Genomic DNA, 22384 nt, shown 5'->3' with positions numbered 1-22384 from the left:
CTTCCATCTTGGGGCAGCAAATTTTTATTCTAACAATTCATTTATGGTTAAGAGCCTCTTCAACTCTCTTTGATAACCACATTTATAATGTCCTTTACAACTAAAAAGTAATCATTTCTCTGTTCTCCTTGAACATGTATGTCTGTGAGAGCAGGGATCTTGTCTGGTATGTTTTTCATTCTAGCCCCATCACCCAGACGTGTTGAATAAATGAATAAAATGCAGTTATATTGAGCTTTGGATTAGGGACCAAGATGGGGATGTTATTACTTGGTTCACCTCTTCCACTGACATTCTGTCAGCTTAATAACCAAAAGATATCATCCAAAATCCCAGAGAGAATAATTCAGAAGTTGCTGTGATGGAGTAATGACTCTGAATTTTGAGGCCCATAATTTAGAATACAAATAATTCTGACATGCTTCACAGTTAGTATAATTTCAGGGGGCTTACATTATTTACCCAGAGCTAGCCTAAGCAGGCCTGTTCTCTCTGATTCTCAGTTCCCATTTTTTTTTTTTTTTTACCTTTCTCTGTCTCATTTTAGGCCCTCCCATCCCACAAATCAGCTGTCAATGTAATGCCCTACTTGGTGTATTTGCTTTTTAAGCAAACATAATATATTTGAAAGTAGGTAAGATTTTTTTTTTGACTGCACAAGCAGTCTACACAAAGTTCCTAAAATCACATCTGTGTATAAATCATAAGGCTGACCCTAATCCTTAAGTACTGAAATTACATTCTGGCCTTCACCAAGGAAATTGAGAGTCCTCAAAATTTTATAACAATACAAAGTAGTAAATAATTTCTTAGGTAGCTTGCAATGAAAAAAAACCCTCACACAATTGGACATTAGACTTTGAATGAGGATAAGATTAAGACATGGGACAGCACACAGTATGTAGATTGATGCTTGCTTGAGGGAATATAGGTAAATTATAGACCACTTTACTTACACTGTGAACATTCTGATGGCTAGTTTCATGCTCATTTTTCTTTATAGTCCTCATTTAACATAATATCTTGCGATCACATTTAAAAAACTTGTAAATATTTCATATGAACTAAAAACATTTTCTTTATATATTTCAAATTATGACTGCAAAAGATTCTAGGATCTTAGAGTCCAGAAAAACAACTAAGTAATATTTATGAATTGGACATTCAAACAAAAAAGTAAATATAGCTCTAGATATAAAAATATGACCATGAAAGGTTTTATCCATAGTAAAAGATTTACAAGCTTTAATAATATATTATGCCTCCAGAGAAGAAAACTAATAAGAGCTTGTTTATGTGGCAAAGTAATAAATGAGAACTTCATTAATCTGTGTAAAGTGATTGAGTTTTCTTCTTTTAAAACTTATTTTCATATTCACCAATGATACATCAAATAAGAGGTTAATCTCCAAAATATGTAAAGAACTTATATACAACTCAACACCAGGAAGACAAACAATCCAATTAAAAAATGGGCAAAGGTCATGAATAGAAACTTCTCCAAAGACAACATACAGATGGCCAATAGACATATGAAAAAATGCTCAAGGTCACTAATCATAGAGTGATAAAAAATTAAGCCGAAACCGGTTTGGCTCAGTGGATAGAGCGTCGGTCTGCGGACTGAAGGGTCCCAGGTTCGATTCCGGTCAAGGGCATGTACATTGGTTGCGGGCACATCACCGGTAGGGGGTGTGTAGGAGGCAGCTGGTCAATGTTTCTCTCTCATTGATGTTTCTAGCTCTCTATCCCTCCCCTCTCTATCCCTCTCTGTAAAAAAAATCAAATATATATATATATATATATATATATATATATATATATATATATATATATATAAATTAAAACCATAATGAAATATCACCTCACACCTGTTAGAATGGCTACCATCAATAAATCAACAAATGACAAATGCTGGCGAGGGTGTGGAGAAAAGGGAGCCCTAGTGCCCTGCTGGTGGGAATGCAGGCTGGTGCAGCCATTATGGAAAACAGTATGGAGTGTCATCAAAAAATTAAAAATGGAACCACCTTTTGATCCAATGATCCCACTTCTGGGAATATATCCTAAGAATCCCAATTTGAAAGAATATATGCACCCCTAAGTTCATAGCAGCGCAATTTACAATACCTAAGATCTGGAAACAGCCCAAGTGCCCATCAGAAGATGAGTGGATAAAAAAGCTGTGGTACATATATACAATGGACTACTACATGGCTGTTAGAAAGAAGGAAATCTTCCCTTTTGCAACACCATGGAGGTACCTGGAGATTATTACGCTAAGTGGAATAAGCCTGTCAGAGAAAGACAAATACCGTATGATCTCACTTACATGTGGAATCTAATGAACAAAATAAACTGATGAACAAAATAGAACCAGAGGCATGAATGCATGGAACAGACTGACAGCTGTCAGAGGGGGGCGGGGGGAGGGGATTGGAAAAATAAAATAAACTTATTTTCTTTCTCATCACTAAAGAAATTTTATTTTCATTGTAGTGAATGTGAAAACAATATATAAGCAAAAAGGAGAAAAATTTAAAATCTCATAATTCTGTCTGTCCCTGTTTACTAATTTTCGAATAGCAATGCTTTTCTATATTTTGAAACTAGAATTCCTCTTTAGTCAGGAAATACTCACAGCAGAGAGATACGATTGACATGGCATGCGGCTTGTTCTCAGACCTGATATAAGGTCGCATACAAATGACAAAGATGTTTCCCAAGAATGTAACTGTAGACACAACCCAGACGAACACTCTCTGAATGATGCTTGCCAAGAGATTCTCTAGAGATGAGATTCCATCAGTGTTTGGTTTACAGCTGCGAACATGTGGTGCATATCCACAGTACTGGAATTTCTTAAAATAGCTGGTGTGCAAAGAGGGAGTTAAAATAAGATTTTAAATTTAATTCGGCCTCACTCTCCATGAATATGTATTTCCTACATTTTCTCAGTAGAAAGGAAATGTCTTACTAATGAGACTCAGGGGAATGTAAAACATTAGGAATACTGAAGCTTTAAACCTAAGTTTAATTCTCATTAACTTGATTTTTATTGTAAAAGAATATGTGGGTGAGAGCAGCAAGTAGGCATAATGAATATCCAAATGCTAGCCATGTCTTAGAATATAAATAAACTGTTAGCATGTGATCAAGAGAACCCATTAATGAAAATATTTTGGGATTTTAGTGTTTGGTATATTGTTGCTGCCACTGATCTTGCTTTTGAACCCTCTGGGGAAGGGAGAGTTAAGTGCTCTCTTCTCTGTGCTGCCATGGCTTTTTTGTTACAGCAGTTGTGTGTCCTATAACCACTTGTTAGTATGCCTACCTCTCACACTGGATTTTGGAACATATTTGTGGAAGGAATTCTTTTATCAGTAAAGAGACCTCCCTTGCTGGATAAAGACATTACTTGGATAATAAAAATTATTATTGTGTTACCACCAACATCAACACTATTTATTGAGCATCTTCTAGGTTATAGGAACAAATTCTCAAATTAACTCCATGAAGTAGGTATTAGTACCACCAGGAGGAGATGAATCGTCAATGGAAGCACATTATTTGCTAGGAAAGTTTCTAATAAATGTAGAAATTGGGATAAAATGAGATCTTTTTGCCTTTAAAGTTATGTACTCTGGCAAAAAATATAAATTATCTTTATAGTATAAAGAGTTAGTAGTAATCCTATATACTAAAGAGCTAATATGCAAATGGTCATCACACCCTCATGCATTCACACCATAATGGCTCAGACACTCAACACTATGGAGGGAGGATTGGGTACCAGCCAGGCTGCCACCCGGGAGAGGGACAAGCTGCCCGCCCCACAGTCCCAGGCACCAGTGGCTGCACCTGCGCCTGCACCTGCGGCACCGGGACAGCGACAAGCCGCCCGCCCCATGGTCCTGGGTGCCAGCGGCTGGGGCTGCAGCCCGGGAGAGGGACAAGCCTGGCGATCCTGGGTGCCAGTGGCTGCACCTGCACCTGTGGCCCAGGAGAGGGACAAGCCGCATGCCCCACAGTCCCGGGTGCCAGCAGCTGGGGCTGCGGCCCAGGAGAGGGACAAGCTGCCACCCCGTGGTCCCAGGCGCCTGTGGCTGTGGCCCGGGCGAAGCTGTCCGCCCACGGTCCCCTGTGGCTGTGGCCGGCCCGGGTGAAGTTGGCCCGGGTCCTGGGTGCCTGTGGCTAGCCAGAGGGAGGGAAGCCCGGGTCCTGGGTGCCTGTGACTGGCTAGAGGAGAGAATCCTGAGTCCCAGGTGTAGGGCGAGGCAGAGGCAATTAGGGGTGATCAGGCCAGCAGGGGAGCAGTTAGGGGCGATCAGGCCAGTAGGGGAGAAGTTAGGGGTGATCAGGCAGACATGCAGAGATGGTTAGGGGCAATCAGGCAGGCAGAAGTGGTTAGGGACGATCAGGCAGGCAGGCAGGCGAGCGGTTTGGAGCCAGTGGTCCCAGATTGCGAGAGGCAGTTGGACATTCCCGAGGGGTCCCGGATTGGAGAGGGTGCAGGGCAGGCTGAGGGACCCCCTTCCCCCCATGCACGAATTTCATGCACCGGGCCTCTAGTACAAGATAAAAGCTTGACAATTACAGTAAATTGTCTTGTTTAACTCTTGCTGCCTGCATACCTAGATCTGCCATGGTTTCTGCTCAATTCAAGTTTGTTTCTTGAGTTGTTTGTTGGGTTTTGGGAGCTATACAATTTTCTTCTAATAAATTCTGATTTGCTTAATTTAGTCAAAGTATTTTATGTTGTTTGGAACCAAGGAAACTTTTATAAGCCTTAATTTCTGAGGAATAATGGAAAACAAAAACAGACTGTCCTATGTTAGATTTAAAATGTAAAGCAAGATTATAGAGTGGTGATGGCTGACATGACACTTCCTAAATTATTGAGAATTAATTATCCTGACAAGGAGATCATTCTAATTCCTGTTTTAAGACTGCATTCAATGAAAGAAAATGTTTCTAAAGCCTGTAATCAATGGCACAATCAGACACACTGTTTGAATAAAATATTTTTCGTTTACTGTGGTATCTATACACACTTGCTTCAGTTATATCCCGACATTGAGGGCAATTTTAGCTTCCTCCATTAATAGCAATTATTTATTTATAATTATTGTATGTTGCTTATAATTCCTACTTTATTTGGTAGCACTTATACTATGTGTACAAATTACCAGATCATTGGGCAAACATCAATATTTATGAGTGGTATAAGAGTGAGAAGAACTTACAAGGCTGAGTGGGTTCCCTCCATACTCATGTTCTCTGACATTCAAAAATCTTTGATTCTACCAAACCATGGAAACTAAATGTCACCCATTCAATATTAACACTTAAGAGTTATTATTGTTTAGGCAACTTAGTCACTAGAAAATGTTAACAGATTGGATGGATTGGGGGTATGGATGCATTAGCCCAATACATGTGGAAACATAAAATATTAAAATCAAGGTGAAGAACAAGAAAAACATCTGCTTACATGTAAGAGAGATTCATAAGCGGTCTGAACATCCTTTGTTGGATATTTGAAATTTCAATTCCTTCTAGACTGCTAAAAATATCAAATTCATGATCAAAATAACATGTTATACAGGGTAAAACAAAATGAGGTTTTGCAAAGGACAATTTAATAAAATGCTGTTAGTTAACATATACTCTAAACCAAACATTCAAACTCAGCCTGCCCTAGGCACTTCCCCAACCCCTTTTCGATTCTGTTATTCACACATACCCGTATATATCTCCCTTATTTGAATTTTTTTTGTATGCTCATAGATCATGGCACAATGCTTTGTGATAATAACCACTCAATAAATGTTTTCAGAATAAATGAACAAGCATTATCTTTTAGACAATATTAAAATGGCAGAGGAATTTTATATTTTTGAAAATTTTCTAATAATTTTAAAATATCTTTTTTCTAATAAAATGTCACTTTGCTAAGGGAACACATAAATGAACTGAAGCTTATCTTTTAAGGCAATTTTTAGGTCCTATCAGAATATGTTTTTATGGTACAAGTGATGATTTATGTAATCTAGAATATTCTCTCTTGGAATAAAGATGGGCATATAAATCCTAGAAATCCAGTGCTAATGGAGGAATGAATACGCATATATGCCTTCAGAGGATTGAAGCAATCAATCCAATATAAGCTCCTGGTGATCATAAAAAAATTTGAAATGATTCATCACTATCTAATTTTTAGTTTACAAATATATAAGATAAAACTAATAGTTATCTGTTTATAGTCCAGTGTGTACTCATCATCTATGTTTTTATGGTGCTTAACTAATATCCTGGGAATAAAGCTTCTGATTTGAAAGATTTTATAAATCTTATTTCATAGAATTTATTAGCTATTAGTATACAAATAACAATTTTATCATAAAACATCCCCATAAGCATATACTTACAGTGACTTGAGTTTGACAAGAGAATCAAATTGATTTGGATGGATTTTCTTGATTGGGTTATAGGAAAGATTCCTGTGTTTTAAAAAAGGCAGCAATAAGTTATTTCTAGAAACTGCTTGAGGAGAGATAAAATATATCTGCTAACTTTGGGTTACTTTTAAACATTAACAAAAGAAGTACAGTAATAGCACATGCCTCATAGTGTACATTAGCATTTAAATGAATTAATGGAGATAAAACAGTTCCTGGCTCTTAGGAAGTACTCTATAATTGTGTAAAGTGATCTATCATCTATCTATCTATCTATCTATCTATCTATCTATCTATCTATCTATCTATCTAGGATGAGAGAGAGAGAAAAAAAGAGAGAGAGAGAGAGAACTAAGACATGAGCATGGAGGTGGAATTGTCAAGAAATAGCTCCCACCAGAAACAGGTAGGGTACCCAGAGAGGAGCTACACCTACTTCACATTTTGCCTAGGACCAGGTGTGGTTTAAATGATAGAAAAACCTATACAGAGAAGCATGGCACAGACTGACAAATTTCAGAGAGAAAGTGGGGGTGGGGTGGGTGGGTTGGGAGAGATTAACCTGGGGAATTTATATGCATATGTTCATAGCCCTTGGACACAGACAATAGAGTGGTGAAGGCCTGGGCCTGATGGGTGTAGTGTAGAGGGCTGGGGGGGGGGGGGGGGGGGGCGGTCAATAAGAAAAACGAACAAAGCAGACTGGAATAATTTTAATAATAAAGGTAAATTTTTAAAACTTTGAATTCATAGAATCACATTGAGAATTTTTTACATAAATTATATGTCAAAGAGTGGTATGTTGTACTAGCAATTTGTGAGGCATCATTAAAAGTAAAAGGCTCTAGCTAGGAAAAAGAGGTAAATCAGATAGTACAGCAGAATTTGAATGTTGAAAATTTCTGAATCTTTGTAAAACAACACCTTGAAACAAGAAGCATTGATTAAAAGGACTTTCTCAAGGCAAGTTACCTTTTGAAGACATTTATTCTAGATTAGACCATTAGTTAGGTGGGGGTGGGGAATAGGGGTGTCCCTGGGGGGTGGTGATTACAGAAAGAAGGAAAGAGGAAGAATTACATTGAAAAATTAATTGTATAAAAAAACAAACAAAAGTGGACTCAATAGTTTAGGAATTGAAAGAAACCACCTTAACATAATGAAGGTCATATATGAAAGTCCACAGTCAATATCATAGTCAGTGGTGAAAGGCTGAAAGTTTTTTTCTCTAAAATCAGTAATAAGACAAGAATGTTCATGTTCATCACTTCTTTTCAACATTGTACTGAAAGTCCTAGCCAGAGCAACTAGACAATAAAAAGAAATAAAGAAGCACCCAAATTAGAAAGGAAGAAGTAAAATGACCTCTGTTCACAGATGACATGATCTTATATGTAGAAAGCCCTAAAGATTTCACACACATACAAAAACACCTATTATAACTAATAAACACATTCAGCAAAGTTCCCAAGTACAAAACCAAATGTATTTATGTACACTGACAATGAACAATCCAAAATAAAATAGGAAAACAATTCCATTTATAATAGCATCAAAAGGATAAAATATTCAGGAGAAAATTCACTATATAGGTGGAAAAATTACATTTTGAAAACAAAATGTTGCTGAAAGAAATTAAAGAGGACCTCAATACATTCTGTGCTTATGAATTGGAAGACTTACTATTGTTAAGATGTTACCCAAAGTAATCTACAGATTTAGTGCAATTTCTATCAAAATCCCAATATAGATTGCAGAAATAAAAAAAAAATATCCTAAAGTTCATGTAGAATCTCAAGGGAGCCTGAATAGCCAAAATAATCTTGAAAAAGAAGGACAAAGTTGGAGGTCTCACACTTCCTGATTTCAAAATGTACTACAAAAATACAGTAATCAAACCATGTGGTAATATATAGGGGTGGGCAAAAGTATGTTTACAGTTGTAATACAAATAAATAATACAATAATTATAATAATAAAAGCGTAATATGCTAATTAGTCCAGACAGCCGACCGCCCTTCTGGATGACCTTCCAGACAACCCTTGGGATGAAGCCAGGGCTGCAACGGCTGAGGCAAGCTGCTGCAGCTGTGAGGGCTGAGCCCCTTGCACAAATTTCGTGCATCGGGCCTCTAGTTAATAAGTAATAATATAGGAATAAACTGTGTTTCATGTACTCACAATCATAAACCTACTTTTGCCCACCCCTGTGTAGACCAACTGAATAGACAGCCCAGAAATAAACTCTTATGTATATGGTCAAATGGTTTTCAACAAGGGTGCTAAGACTGTTCCATGGGGAAAGGGTAGTCTTTTCAACAAATGGTGCCAGGAAAACTAGATAGATATCCACATACAAAAAAAAAAAAAAAAAAAAAAGTGAACATAGACCCTTAGGTTACACCAGCGATTTTCAACCCGTGTGCCACAAGAATTTTTAAAACATGCAATACCTGACTATTTAGTGAGGGACACTGACCTCTTTTCCCTTAGATTGTCAAATAAAAAAATGACAATAGCCAACTTAACAATAGCTGTCTGGTGTGAATGAATCAAAATTACACCTATTTTTTTTTCAGATTGGCCAAAAATATATTTTTTGTGTGCCACAGAATTTTAGTAATTAGTTTATGTAGAAAGCCCTAAAGATAAATAAGGTTGAAAATTGCTGGCTTACACCATTTATAAAATTAACTCAAAATAGATCAAAGATTTAAATATAAAAGCTAAAACATAAACTATTGGAAGAAAATCTAGGGAAAAGGATCATAACATTGGATTGGGCAAAGATTTCTCGCATATGATACCAAAAGCACAGGCAACAATAGTTAAGATAGAAAAATTGGACTACATCTAAATTAAAAACCTTTGTGCATCAAAGATACTATCAACAGAGTAAAAAAGCAACCTACAGAATGAAAGTATTTTCAAATTATGTCTGAAAAGATCCTACCTAATAAAAGAGTAATATGCAAATTAACCTTCACTCCGTGACACCCACCAGCCACGCCCACCAGCCACGCCCACCAGCCAATCAGAGTGAGTATGCAAATGAACCCAAAGATGGCTACAGCCACAGAGAGCAGGAGGGAGGCTTGGGTTTCCTAGGCAATGGAGGAAGCCAAGCTTTCTGCCTGCTCTTGATGGCCTAAGCCTCCACTCAAGGCTACAAAGTTTCAATTATAGAAGGTAAACAAATCCAAACAGAAATGGTGGCAGCTACAAAGCTGGAAAGAGCAGGAGGCTAGGCTTGCCCCCGGCAATGGAAGAAGCAGAGCTGTCCACACACCCTGGCCTGCCCAGGCCTCCGATTAAGGCTACAAAGTTTCAATTATAGAAGATAAATTCCAACAGAAATGGCTGCCAGCCATGGATCGAGCAGGAGGCTTGGCTCTGCTCCAGGCTACAAAGTTTCAATTGTAGAAGGTAAATAAATTCCAGATACCAGGGCCTCTGCTTGGGTTGCCAGGGGGCGTGGCCGGCCTGCAAACCACCACAGGCCCCTCACTCAGGCCGCCCCATGCCCCAAGGGAACCCCCACCCTGATCTGGGACACCCTTCAGGGCAAACCAGCTGGCCCCCACCCATGCACCAGGCCTCTATCCTATTTAATAAAAGAGTAATATGCAGATTGACCACCATTCCAACACACAATATGGCTGCCCCCATGTGGTCAAAGATCCTGCCCCATGTGGACACAAGATGGCCACCACAAGATGGCCAGCAGGGGAGGGCAGTTGGGAGGCACCAGGCCTGCAAGAGAGGGCAGTTGAGAGGGACCAGGCCTGCAAGGGAGGGCAGTTGGAAGCAATCAAGCCTGCAGGGGAGGGCAGTTAGGGGTGACCAGGCCAGCAGAGGAGGGAAGTTGGGGGCAAACAGGCTGTCAGGGGAGCAGTTAGGCATCAATCAGGCTGGCAGGGGAGTGGTTAGGGGGTGATCAGGCTGGCAGGCAGAAGCAGTTAGGGGCAATCAGGAAGGCAGGCAGGCGAGCAGTTGGGAGCCAGCAGTCCTGGATTGTGAGAGAGATGAGTGGTCACAGATTGGAGAGGGTGCAGGCTGGCTTGAGGGACACCCTCTGCCCCCATGCACGAATTTCATGCACCAGGCCTCTAGTTTAATATATAAAATATATAAAGAACTTCTATAATTCAAGAACAACAATTTAAAATGGGTAAAATACTTCAATATTATATGTTGTCCAAAAAAATATACAAATGCATGAGCAAATTAAAAGGTATTCAACATCATTAATCATTAGGGAAATGCAAATCAAAAACATGAGGTGCCATTTCATATCCATTAGGATAGCTATTATTAACAAAATGAGGGGGAAAAAAGTGTTGTTGAAGATGTGGATAAACTAGAACCATTGCATACTACCAGTGAGAAAGGAAAATGGTGTTGCCACTATGGAAAACAGTATGATATTTCATTGAAAAATTAAGAATATGTGGCCTCAGAGTTGATCCAACAACTCTGAGGCTACATATGAAAAGAACTGAAAGCAATGTGTGTTTTTTTTTAAGTATGTTTTCATTGATTTTAGAGAGAGGAAGGGAGAGAGATAGATAGAAACATCAATTGGTTTCCTGCACACTGAGCCTGCAATCCGGACATGTGTCCTGACCTGGAATTGAATCAGTGACCTCCTAGTTTATGGGTCAATGCTCGACCACTGAACCACACAGGCTGGGTGAAAGCAAGGTCTTGAACTGATATTTGTACACCCACGTTCATAGCAGCATTACTCACAATAGCTAACAGGTGGAAACAACCTAAGTGTCCATCAATGGATGAATGGATAAACATATTATGGTATATTCACACAGTGGATTGTTACTGTGAACAATTATATTAATTCATTAATTATAAAATTAAATAAATACAATTATAGAATTAATATTATTTAGAAAAATAATACTCAAAAATTCTGACACATGCTTCAACATGGATGGATCTGAAGACATTATGCTAAGTGAAATAAGCAAGTCACAAAAGGACAAATATTGTATGATTCCACTTATGTGAGGTACCTGAGGGAGTCAAATTTATAGAGACAGAACATAGAGTGGTGGATGTTGGTGTGTGGGGGGATAATAGGAAATTATTGTTAAACAGGTACGGAGTTCCAGTTTGGGGAGATAAAAAAGTTCTAGAGATAGATGGTGGTGATGTTTTTATAATAATGTAAATGTAGTTAATGCCACTAAACTGTACACTTAAAAATAGTTAAAATGGTAATTTTATGTTGTACATATTTGATCACAATTTAAAATATAAAAAATAAAGAAATGAAATGACAAAATATCAGTCTTACAATTTCGAGAGCTCCTTTAGATCCTTAAATACATACGGTGAAAGATGTTCAATCTTATTATTTCTTAAATCCCTAGGGAAAATTGAAAAAGTCCAATTATTTTCTTAAGACTTTATTTATTGTTCTATACTTGATCAATAGCACTTTTAACAATGCTATTAATGACTAATATTAAGTACCAGAACTCTAAAAGTTTTAAAAAAGGGAGTGACAGTCTGTTCCATGCCTCCATGCTTCGGGTCTTATTTTGGAATTGTTACTGATTTTTAAAAAGGGACATTATAAATAGCTGATTTAATTTATCTCTCTCTTCTATTATTATAGGTTGGGATGTTACCCATGGCAGTGTTTGATTTCTTTATGAATCAGAGATTATCCTTTGGTTTCAGAATTAGCAAAGTGAAGTCCTTTTATCTTAATGGTCTCTGAATCCTAACTCTTTAGGAAACTTCAAGACAAATTTGCTGTCCCTCTAGCAGTGGTCAGAGTGGTGTCGGATATATTTTATTTATTAAATTTACCCTAACTTTACTCTTTTCCCTGCATCTATGTTTCCTTTTCTTCACTTTCCTCATATATCTATTTTATATTTTCCTTTAACACACATTTTTTTTTAATATATTTTTTTTATTGATTTTTTACAGAGAGGAAGAGAGAGGGATAGAGAGTCAGAAACATCGATGGGAGAGAAACATCGATCAGCTGCCTCCTGCACACCCCCTACTGGGGATGTGCCCGCAACCAAGGTACATGCCCTTGACCGGAATCGAACCTGGGACCCTTCAGTCCGCAGGCCGACGCTCTATCCACTGAGCCAAACCAGTTAGGGCAACACACATTTTTATATGCTCTCAGAATTCCTCTGTGGCCCAAGGTGTATATATAAATTATGCTAGGAAAAGAGATAATAAATATTTCTTAATGTATAAAAGCATGTATGTGTAGCAAATATGAACTACAACAGTAGAAAGAAAATTTTTATCATTATTTGTTTAATCAAACTTACAATTCATCTAGTTTCGGGAGAGGTGCAAAAGTATTTTCTTTTAGGTCATTAATTTTGTTTCTCCCCATTATCCTGAAAGTAAAAAAACAACACACACATTATAGCTTCTTGATAAATGAGTTGTTAGAGGAGATGAACAGCCTGCAAAAACAAAGGTAATTATATATAGTGCACTTTTCATTTCAAGATAATCTGAAGGAGTATGATAAATTACTCAACCTAATTTTAATCTCAAATTTCCAAATCTTTTAATAATGTCAAAAATAAAACATTGCAATTTTAAAGTGAAATAGGGAAGAGCTTTGCAAGGGAAATAGTGACAATCTCAACTCTTGAGAACAGTCTGATTCTCAAGACCATCGAGAGCATTAGAGAGCTATTTAGAGCCGCTTCTTCAGCCCATGTAGCATGTCTGTCTACCAAAATATCCCCTGAACGATATCACTCATACATATTTGGAAGTTGATGTAACTTAGGGTAGAGTTGCTGAAGGAAGTCTAGCCCAAGCTGGACCAAGTCAGAGCTCTAGTTTGGGATGCTGTAACTCTTGGCAGTTCACTTCTGCAGGATCTCATGTGGACGAGCTGGCATAAAGGACTAACTCATAGAAAAGTCAAAGGATTCCCAATTCTTTAAACGTTGTGTGACATGCTTGGAAATTGGCCTTGTCCCATCCTTAAGTATTTATTTCCTCCCAGCACTCCAAACCAGTACCATCTCCTCCCAATATCTCTGGACCAAGAGGAAACATAAATAACATCATGCAGAGGTTTCTTTAAAAAGCAAACACAGGTAGAACAAAAAAGAAGTTCTAAGTTTTTTGGATATATATTTGATACATATTCTTTAGGTGCAGTTTGGTTTCTTTTTAAAAATATATATTTTTACTGATTTCAGAGAGGAAGGGAGAGGAAGGGAGAGATAGAAACATCAACGATGAGAGAGAATCATTGACGGGCTGCCTCCTATACACCCCACACTGGGGACCAAGCCCGCAACCGGGCCTTATACCCTGACCGGGAATCGAACCAGTGACCTCTTGCTTCCTGGGTTGTTGCTCAATCGCTGAGACACACCTGGCTGGGCGCAATTTGGTTTCTTTAGGACAATTAATATGAACTATTTTGCATGATTGATATAGAGCATCCTGCATCTGAAGACTGCTGAAGTCACTGCAGAAGAGTTCAAATATTTCAATGGCCTGAATCCATTGCAATGGGAGGCATAATTGGAGAAAAGTTATTGTTGTTTTAGTGGTAGCTATTGCATTGCCAATAAACAGGAGTCCTGCATATTCTAACATGATGGTTTTCAAAATTTTCTATGGTAACCTTCAGTAAAAGAAATGCATTTTACTTTGGGACATAAAATACAACCACACAATCCAAGACTCTTGAAACAATACATTTAATTTTGGAAATTACACTCTGATATTTTTATTCAATTCAATTTTTTAAAAAAAATTATGGTCAGGACATACTACATTACTTTCATCACTCACTTGTGAGTTGCAACTCAGTTTGAAAAACACTGTCCTGGAAAAGTCAACTGTGAATTAGGCAGCTGTATTTTTATATTAAAGGAAGCCCCAGAATCCTTCACTTTCATGGAAGAGGCAGTGTGAATTTAAAATAGGCCAGAGAAGCATAAGGATAAATGAAACTCAGTAACATTCTAAGCTTTATCCTGGTGTCCACAATTATATACGGAGGGTGTGAACATTCTGCAATATATATTTTTTAATTTTGACTATAATTAATCCCACCCCTTACAATCTTTGCAGTAATAATTTGTAAAAAGCAAACAGATATAGATTAAAACTTTTGCTTAGCTTTTCTCATACTGAGGCCCAAGGACAGATTCTATGTGATCTCTAAGAATTTCTTTCCACTAAAATGGGTTTTGTTTCAGTTGGGAAAAACAGGCCTCAGATAATACAGTGACATTGTGATGATTTATGTATATTGAGACTCTGTGGTTACCCTTAATTTGAACTTTAGCAATTTTGCCAATGTGCTTCAGTTTCAAAAAACTTCAAGCCGATAGTGAACATTTTCCGTAATTACTATGCATGTTTATGCTAGCTACTGTTCACATAAATGATTCATTTTCTTTGTAAAGAGATATAACATTATTTGAAAAGGATAAAACATTACTTACAAAACAGTTAAACTATTGCAGGAGGTAAAAGTCAAATTTTTTAAATTATGGATATGGTTGCCTTCAACATCCCTGAAACATAAAAGATGATAAAGCTAAATTTTAATCATAGACAGAAATAAATTGGTTGAGAATTATTTGCTTTCTAATAAAATCGCTTCACATGCTGTTTATTTTATATAGATTCTTACAGGTGGCCACTTACATAATAGCTGAAATAATATTTATATAGATTTAATGTTTCTTGTTTCGCTGTTAATTGTAAAACTGGTTTGAATCACCGTATCTCTATCACGTGTTCATATGGGCACATATGTTATTCTGAGAAATGTGAAAAGAATGAGAGGTCAGACTGAAAATCTTTGTTACGGTAGACACTCACTATTAACAGAGATTTGATAGTGGACTGTATTAAGCATCTGTCTAGAGTTACCAATGGCATTTCTCTAAGTGGTGTGACCCTATTTTGCTGTAGCCTGCAGAAGCTGCTACTACCAAAACAATACTTAGCTTCTACCTCCCTTACCTAAATACTCCCCAGAAAATTTTTTCACTAGCCTTTCCCACTATAAATAACCTCATTGCTTTATTACATTGCCACACAGTTTATTGCAGAGGAATCCCCACAGGCTATTCTTGGCTGTCCACTCCCAGTTTAGGGATTACATACAGAGGGTGTCCCAAAGAAATGCATTCACACTTTAAGGGCTGATAGCTCAATATTTAAGATGAATTGCATTTTAAGAAACACTGCCTTTATAATTATTCAGAGTAGGTGTATGCATGTTCTTGCGACACCCTATTGACCCTCCTTGAACTCTCCCGCTACGTGGCTCAGTGACTGTCAGGAGTCTGGTCTAAGCAGCCAAATTTGTCAGAAAGTTTATGCTTTGTTGTTCTCTTGTAGTTACCATGAAGGTATTCTTTTATTGCTCCTCTTTCATTGTTTGGTTTGTGGTGAAAGTGTGTAGACCAGAGTTAGCTGAGGTTAGGGATATACTTTCAAAAGTAAATGCTGGTTCTTAAATTTACTCGGTCTATACCAACACGGAGTTTCCTGGTCACCCTGTAACATAGGCCTATAGGAATAGTCACGACTCAAATATGTGAGCTAAAGTGTGACACAGCTACTAAAATCTGTAAGGGAAACGTGAGTAGCAATAATGGAAATGCGATATTCTGCTGGCTGGGCTACATCTGGGAGAGTCAGTTTTATTTTGGGCACTGCAATAAAAAATAGATATTGACAAATCAAAGTATATCTGGCAGATCTGGATGTAAGATATCTAAAAATCAAGTCAGTTGGAGAAAAGGGTGTATTTATTTATTATTTTTTTAAAGTATATTTTTGTGTATTTCAGAGAGGAATGGAGAGGGAGAGATAGAAACGTCAATGATGAGAGAGAGTCATTGATCGGCTCCCTCCTGCATATCCCCTACTTGGGATAGAGGCTGCAACCCGGGCATGTGTCCTTGACCAGAATCGAACCCAGGACTCTTCAGTCCATAGGCTGATGCTCTACCCACTGAGCCAAACCAGCTAGGGTGAAAAGGGTGTGTTTATAATAGAGAAGAGTAAAACGAGAGATATATTTGAAGTGAGGCTGTAGAAGATATAGGGTTTTCCTATGTTGCATCAGGTTGCAAAATTAGATTTACTGGTCAAAGGACACAAAACATTTTAAGTTTAAGCTCGCAATCTATCGTGTTCAGAGAAGCAGCTTGTTGTCACTACAGATATTTTACAGAGGCAGTACCATAACTCAAGAATTTTGTAGAAGGGATTTTTGTACTACATGGAATACAATACTCTAGAACATTCTTTTAAAGAAAAATTCCTATTATTCTCTTAAATTGGAAACTAAGCACTTATGATCATTAGGTTTGGCCAGGGCTTTGGCCTTTCATAATATTCATTGCTGTTCTATGAATCTACCACCAGGTGGTGATGCTCTCTTAAGCCTCAGAAAATATCCTTAGGTGATCTTGTTAGCTACTTATGAAACTTTTTTTTCTGTGAAGCTAGTATCTATATTTAAATTAGTATATTTATTAATTTGAAAAATCAGTGGAAGGTACACATAGAGGCACAAAATAGGGATTTTTGATTACATTTTTAGTTTTACTTAATTTTAAATTTATTTTAACCTTGAGCTTTGGCTTTCTTCCTAAAATTAGAGGCTTTGGTCCTTGATATGCAGGGATCTGGTTTGCAGCATACATATTAGCTGAAGCATCCAAACCTGCTTCTTGTTGTCTAGCTCCTAGCTTTTAGGGAGTTGAAAAGGGTGGTGTTTTGTTGTTGTTGTTGTTGTTGGTTTGTTTGTTTAGGCCACTTTTCCAACTTGATGAGCCTCTGAATCTAATCATATTATTTTTCTCTTTATACAAGGCAGAACTTGCCAAAGGTAAAAATTTGGTTCTTTAATCTGTAGAACAACAATAACAAAACAAAAACACCAACAATCTTGTCTATTCCTTCTCAACTTTCTCTCTTATCCCCTAGAGGCATTCTAACCATGCAAACCTCCTTATCCTCTACTTCCTCTCAACCTTTTAAACATTTCTGGCTCCTATTTCACAGAAAATATTGAGGTGATCAAGGAGGGAAAAGCCTTTGACTTTCTGCCCAACATCTATAGACTTACCTGTAAGTGCACCTGGTCTCTTTCTAGTCTCAGAGGAAGAGATGGCCCTTCTCCTGCTTTAGGCTAATCCCTCCATATGTTTTCTCGGGTTTGGTTTGTGTATGTCCTAAAATATATGGTCAATTTCGGTGAACGTTCTTTGGGCATTCTTTGTTTGCAGTTTTATATCTATTAGGATTAGGTACAGATACATATAACAGAGACCCAACTATAACAGCATAAATACATAAGGAATTCTTTTTAAGAAAAAAAAATTATCTAGAATTAGGCAGTCCAGAGCTAGTATGGTAGTTTTACAAAGTTTTTAAAAACTCAGATCTTTCACATTCACCATTCACATGTCCTAGTCTTCATGGTCCAAGATGATGCTTGGCCATAATATCCATTTGTTCTGGATAAGGAAGGAAGAGAAGGGTCTGCCTTTTTCTCTTCAAGGAGATTTCCCAGAAGTGCCACACTATACTTCTTAAGCCTCATGAGTTAGAGGTTAGTCACGTGGATAGATCTAGATGTAGGGAAGTTTCGGAAAGTAGTGTTTTTGTTGGGTACATTGCTGTCCCAAGTAAACCAGTTCTGTTATTGAGAAGGGACACTGCAGTTTGATATACATCAATTAGAGTTAACTTATTAAGTATGGTAATAGTTCTCCATATCCTTCTATGCCCAACCTGTATATTTTATTTGTAATTCATATTATGTTCTTGAAATTGAGCCATGTTGATTGTAGTAAGGTTAGTTCATTCATTTCATTGCCCTGTGTGTATCACATTTCCATCCTTTTCCACGTCTTCCAGTACCTTTCTCCGTAATATAGCCTCCATGTTTTCTATATATTCAAATTATTTATATTAGCTTCTTCTACCCATATATAATCTTGCTCAGTCTTACCTCAAATTAAAAGTTTACTTCACTCTCTTGATTTTTAGTTCGCCTTCCTTCAGCTATTGCCCATCTGTCCATATGCTTATTACCTATGTTGCTTCCTTTTAAAATTTCCCTACCTTTACTATAGTGTTTGCAGTTTAAAAATTGCTTTGAAAGAGCTATATTAAAAGTTCTAATCTGTTGTCTGTCAGATATTTTGCAAGCACATTATCCTGGGCTATCATATGTCTTTTTATTTTATGTGTATTTTTCCACTAAATCAGAGTTAAACTTTTTTTTCCCCCCAACACATCTATCAGATTTTCTAGTTTATACTTGCTAAATAAAAGTTTATGGGCAAGGTAAGTATATTATAACTATTTTAAAAGAAATAAATACTTATAAAGTAAAAATTATTACTAGGATTAAAATTGGAGAACTATCAGGAATGCACATGGAATGAGTTGTTTGGATAGCTAAAACTTAATTTTTAAAAAGTCCACTTTTTAGTAATAAATCTTAATCATTTTTATCTGAAGTGATATATGGCTGTCTTTTTTAAAGCAAAGGGAAGGCTTAGTATCTGCCATATTTGCTCCTGGTCTCAATGCATGATTTCTTCATTGCTAATTTACTTATGACTAAGTTTGGAATACTGAGCACGGTTAACTATTAATGTATTGATCTGAACCAAATTTAATTACAACACAGGATATTAAACTTAATTTGCCCTTTCCATATGACTACACCAAGATGCCTTCTGGACTAAGTCATGATTTCTGAGATATTTACCTTCCCCTAAATAGTTCCAAAATATAGTATGTTTTGAATTACTATGTCTGCTTTTTATAGTACTTCTCACTCCTGCTTTATTATCAGGTTGATAGTTGTCACTTCTTACAAAAATTGTTTCTTACTCTAACTTTCCCCTTACTTTTTTTTTTTTTTTAAATCCTCATCCATGGATCTTTTTCCCCCATTTATCTTTAAAGAGAATGTGGAAAAGAGGGAGGGGGAGGAGAGAGAGAAACATTGATGTGAGAGAGACACATTGACTGGTTGCCTCCTAAGAGTCCCGACCCGGCCCTGGAATCAAACCTGCAACCCATCTACATACCCTTGACTGGGAATCGAACCTCTGACCTTTTGGTCTGTAGGCCGACACTCTAGTAATTGAGCAAAACCAGACAGGGCTTCTTCCCCCTTACTTTTTTTAAAAAATATATTTTTTATTGATTTCAGAGAGGAAGGGGGAGAGAGGGAGAGAGAGAGATAGAAACATCAATGATGAGAATCATTGATCGGCTGCTTCCTGCATGCCCACTACTGGGGATCGAGCCCACAACCCAGGGGTGCCCTTGACTGGAATCAAACCCGGGACCCTTAGTCTGAAGGCCGACACTCTATCCATTAAGCCAAACCAGCCAGGGCTTCCCCCTTACTTTTAATTTGGCATTTTTAACCTACTGTGGGCTTAGAAATTAAAGAAAAATTTGAGAATTTCCTACACAATAAGAAACAGATGGAGTTTTCATATGATACTGTATTTGCCATTTATTGACCAAATATTTCAATAGTTATTTTGGTTATTTATTTCTTCATTTTACCTGTATTTTAATAGGCAAATTTACAGGGTAATTGACTTCTGAATAGTGGAGTGATACTTATTACAACAAGCAAAGCTATTTGGTAACAAATTTTATGGAACATATTCTATTGTGATTTGACTTCAAAACTAAATTCTAAGTATCACATTTTCACTATGCAGAATTTAGAAAATTTAGTCTTTTTGTACATATTAATAGGTGAATAGGTCAACCGGGGAAAGGGGAAGATGTTATATAGATACTATGCCATCCCTTCTGTCTTCTTTCTGCTTCCAAGTTTTTTTTTTGTCTGTTTGCTTATTGTTGTTGTTTTTGAGATGTTTTATTTTGGTGAGAGTTTAGAGGAGTTAGTTTGATAATGGGGATGTTTAGTAACAAAATCATGTTAAAGTAATTTGAGGAAATGTGATATGACATTAACAATTTACCATTTTACAAAACCTAATATCCCAACGAACTAGGCAAAACTAGAAAAGTTAATTGACTTCTTTTAAGAAAAGACAGAGCAACTTACAGCCAATTCAGTGTTGGCATGTGCTGACAAAGAGGTCTGTCAGGCAAATGGGTGAGGACATTATTCATCAGGCCTCTGGAAAAGAAAAGAAATTAAAAAAAAAATCACATTTTTTTCTAGTAGTTTTATTTAACTTAAGCCAAACATGGTATTATCATTATTCTTATGAAACCATGAAAATCTATTAAGTTAGTTGTTTTCTCTATTTTGGTCCTGTGTTTTATATTTCAGTGCTTGTTAGTGATAAAATTAGATAAATAATATCTGTCATATGGAGGAAGCAGTAATGTTAGTAACTAAAAAAAAAAAAAGCCAGTGCCTTTCAATAGTGGGCAGTAAAAAGGAGGTGATGTTATTTTTAAATTTTTAATTAAAATATTTTTATTGATTTCAGAGAGGAAGGGTGAGGGAGAGATAGAAACATTAATGATGACAGAAAATCATTGATCAGCTGCCTCCTGCATGCCCCCTACTAGGGGCTGAGCCTGCAACCCAGGCATGTACCCTGACTGGGAATTGAATTGTGACCTCCTGGTTCATAGGTCAATGCTCAACCACTGAGCCACGCTGGTCAGAAAGGAGGTGATTTTAAATGAATGTTATTTTTCTTTACTAAAATTAACATAAGGCAGTAATGGTGTGCTTAAGAATATTTCAATAAAATACCACTGTGAAGTTGTATTCAGTTTTGATGGGCTCAAATTGTAGAAGACAGGAAATCTTAAAAATTGTTGAAACTACAAAATAGCCTTATTCTATCTAATAAAGAGGGAATATGCTAATTGACTGTCACACCCTCACAAAAGATGGCGGCGCCCACAGCCAATAAGGAGGGAATATGCTAATTGACTGTCACACCCTCAAAGATGGTGGTGCCCGCAGCCACAAGATGGCGGCGCCCAGTCCCCTCAGCCCTGCCGGGGTAGCAGGCGCGCAGCACGGCCAGGCCTGCCCTGCGCACCTGCCTCCAGAGTCCCCCCAGTCCCTTCAGCCCCTCAGCTGTCCAGGGCCAGCCCGAGGCACAGGCAAGCCTCGGATGGCAGCTGCCCAGCCACCCAGGGCCGGCCCGAGGTACAGGCAAGCCTCGGATGGTGGCTGCCCAGCCGCCAAGGGATGCCTGAAGCTTGCACTCTTGGCAGTGGCAACAGCAGAGGTGTGATGGGGGCTTCACCTTCCCCTGATTGCCAGATCGCCTCCCGCCCCTGAGGGCTCCCAGACTGTGAGAGGGGGCAGGCCGGACTAAGGGACCCCTGCTCCAGTGCATGAATTTTCATGCACCAGGCCTCTAGTAAACTATAATTAAATAATGGTTTTTAGTTGTAAAGGCTTTTTTAGGGTTTTAACAATTCCAAACTTAATGCTGTTACACTTAAAGCAGTAATTTTAAAAAAATTATGTAGATTTATCGTTTACATGGATCAAACTCACTGAAATATATAAAATCATTTTTATATTTTGTTGTGCATTTGGAAAGTTAGTACCACTAAAATAAATACGTTTCCATAAACTTTCAACCTATGATTCAAATAAGATATAGAATGAGAAATAATGCCACAGTTGATAATATGGAAAATTACAAAAATAAAAAAGTAGAAATAAACCAAAATATTTAACATTTAAACATACCCCCCAAAAAACACACCAAAACACTAATAGCAAACAAAACAAAAGAAAAACAGAATAGGAACTATAGAAAGATTACTTTTCCCCCCAAATATTTTGTTTCTCATTCTTTAGAAAAAAGTCTTTATTGTTGAAAGTATTACATATGCCCACCTTTTTTCCCCATTGACCCCCTCACTCTGCA

General features: G+C 37.4%; 1 protein-coding gene across 1 annotated transcript in view; it reads right to left on the bottom strand.

Annotated features, from left to right (window-relative positions):
* The window catches only part of RXFP1 (relaxin family peptide receptor 1), an 85012-nt gene that overhangs the window by 3794 nt on the left and 58834 nt on the right, over positions 1-22384 (bottom strand). The window contains exons 9-15 of the mRNA XM_028152455.2: positions 20578-20652; positions 14945-15016; positions 12785-12856; positions 11779-11850; positions 6432-6503; positions 5495-5566; positions 2642-2871 (exon numbers count right to left, since the gene is read on the bottom strand). Of these exons, the coding sequence (XP_028008256.2) occupies positions 2642-2871; positions 5495-5566; positions 6432-6503; positions 11779-11850; positions 12785-12856; positions 14945-15016; positions 20578-20652 (665 nt within the window). The remainder of the gene's footprint in view (positions 1-2641; positions 2872-5494; positions 5567-6431; positions 6504-11778; positions 11851-12784; positions 12857-14944; positions 15017-20577; positions 20653-22384) is intronic.

Source organism: Eptesicus fuscus, chromosome 6 (assembly GCF_027574615.1).
Source record: "Eptesicus fuscus isolate TK198812 chromosome 6, DD_ASM_mEF_20220401, whole genome shotgun sequence".
Taxonomy (NCBI): domain Eukaryota; kingdom Metazoa; phylum Chordata; class Mammalia; order Chiroptera; family Vespertilionidae; genus Eptesicus; species Eptesicus fuscus.
The sequence above is the reverse complement of the archived record's forward strand: the minus strand, read 5'-3'. Positions and strand labels throughout refer to the sequence as shown.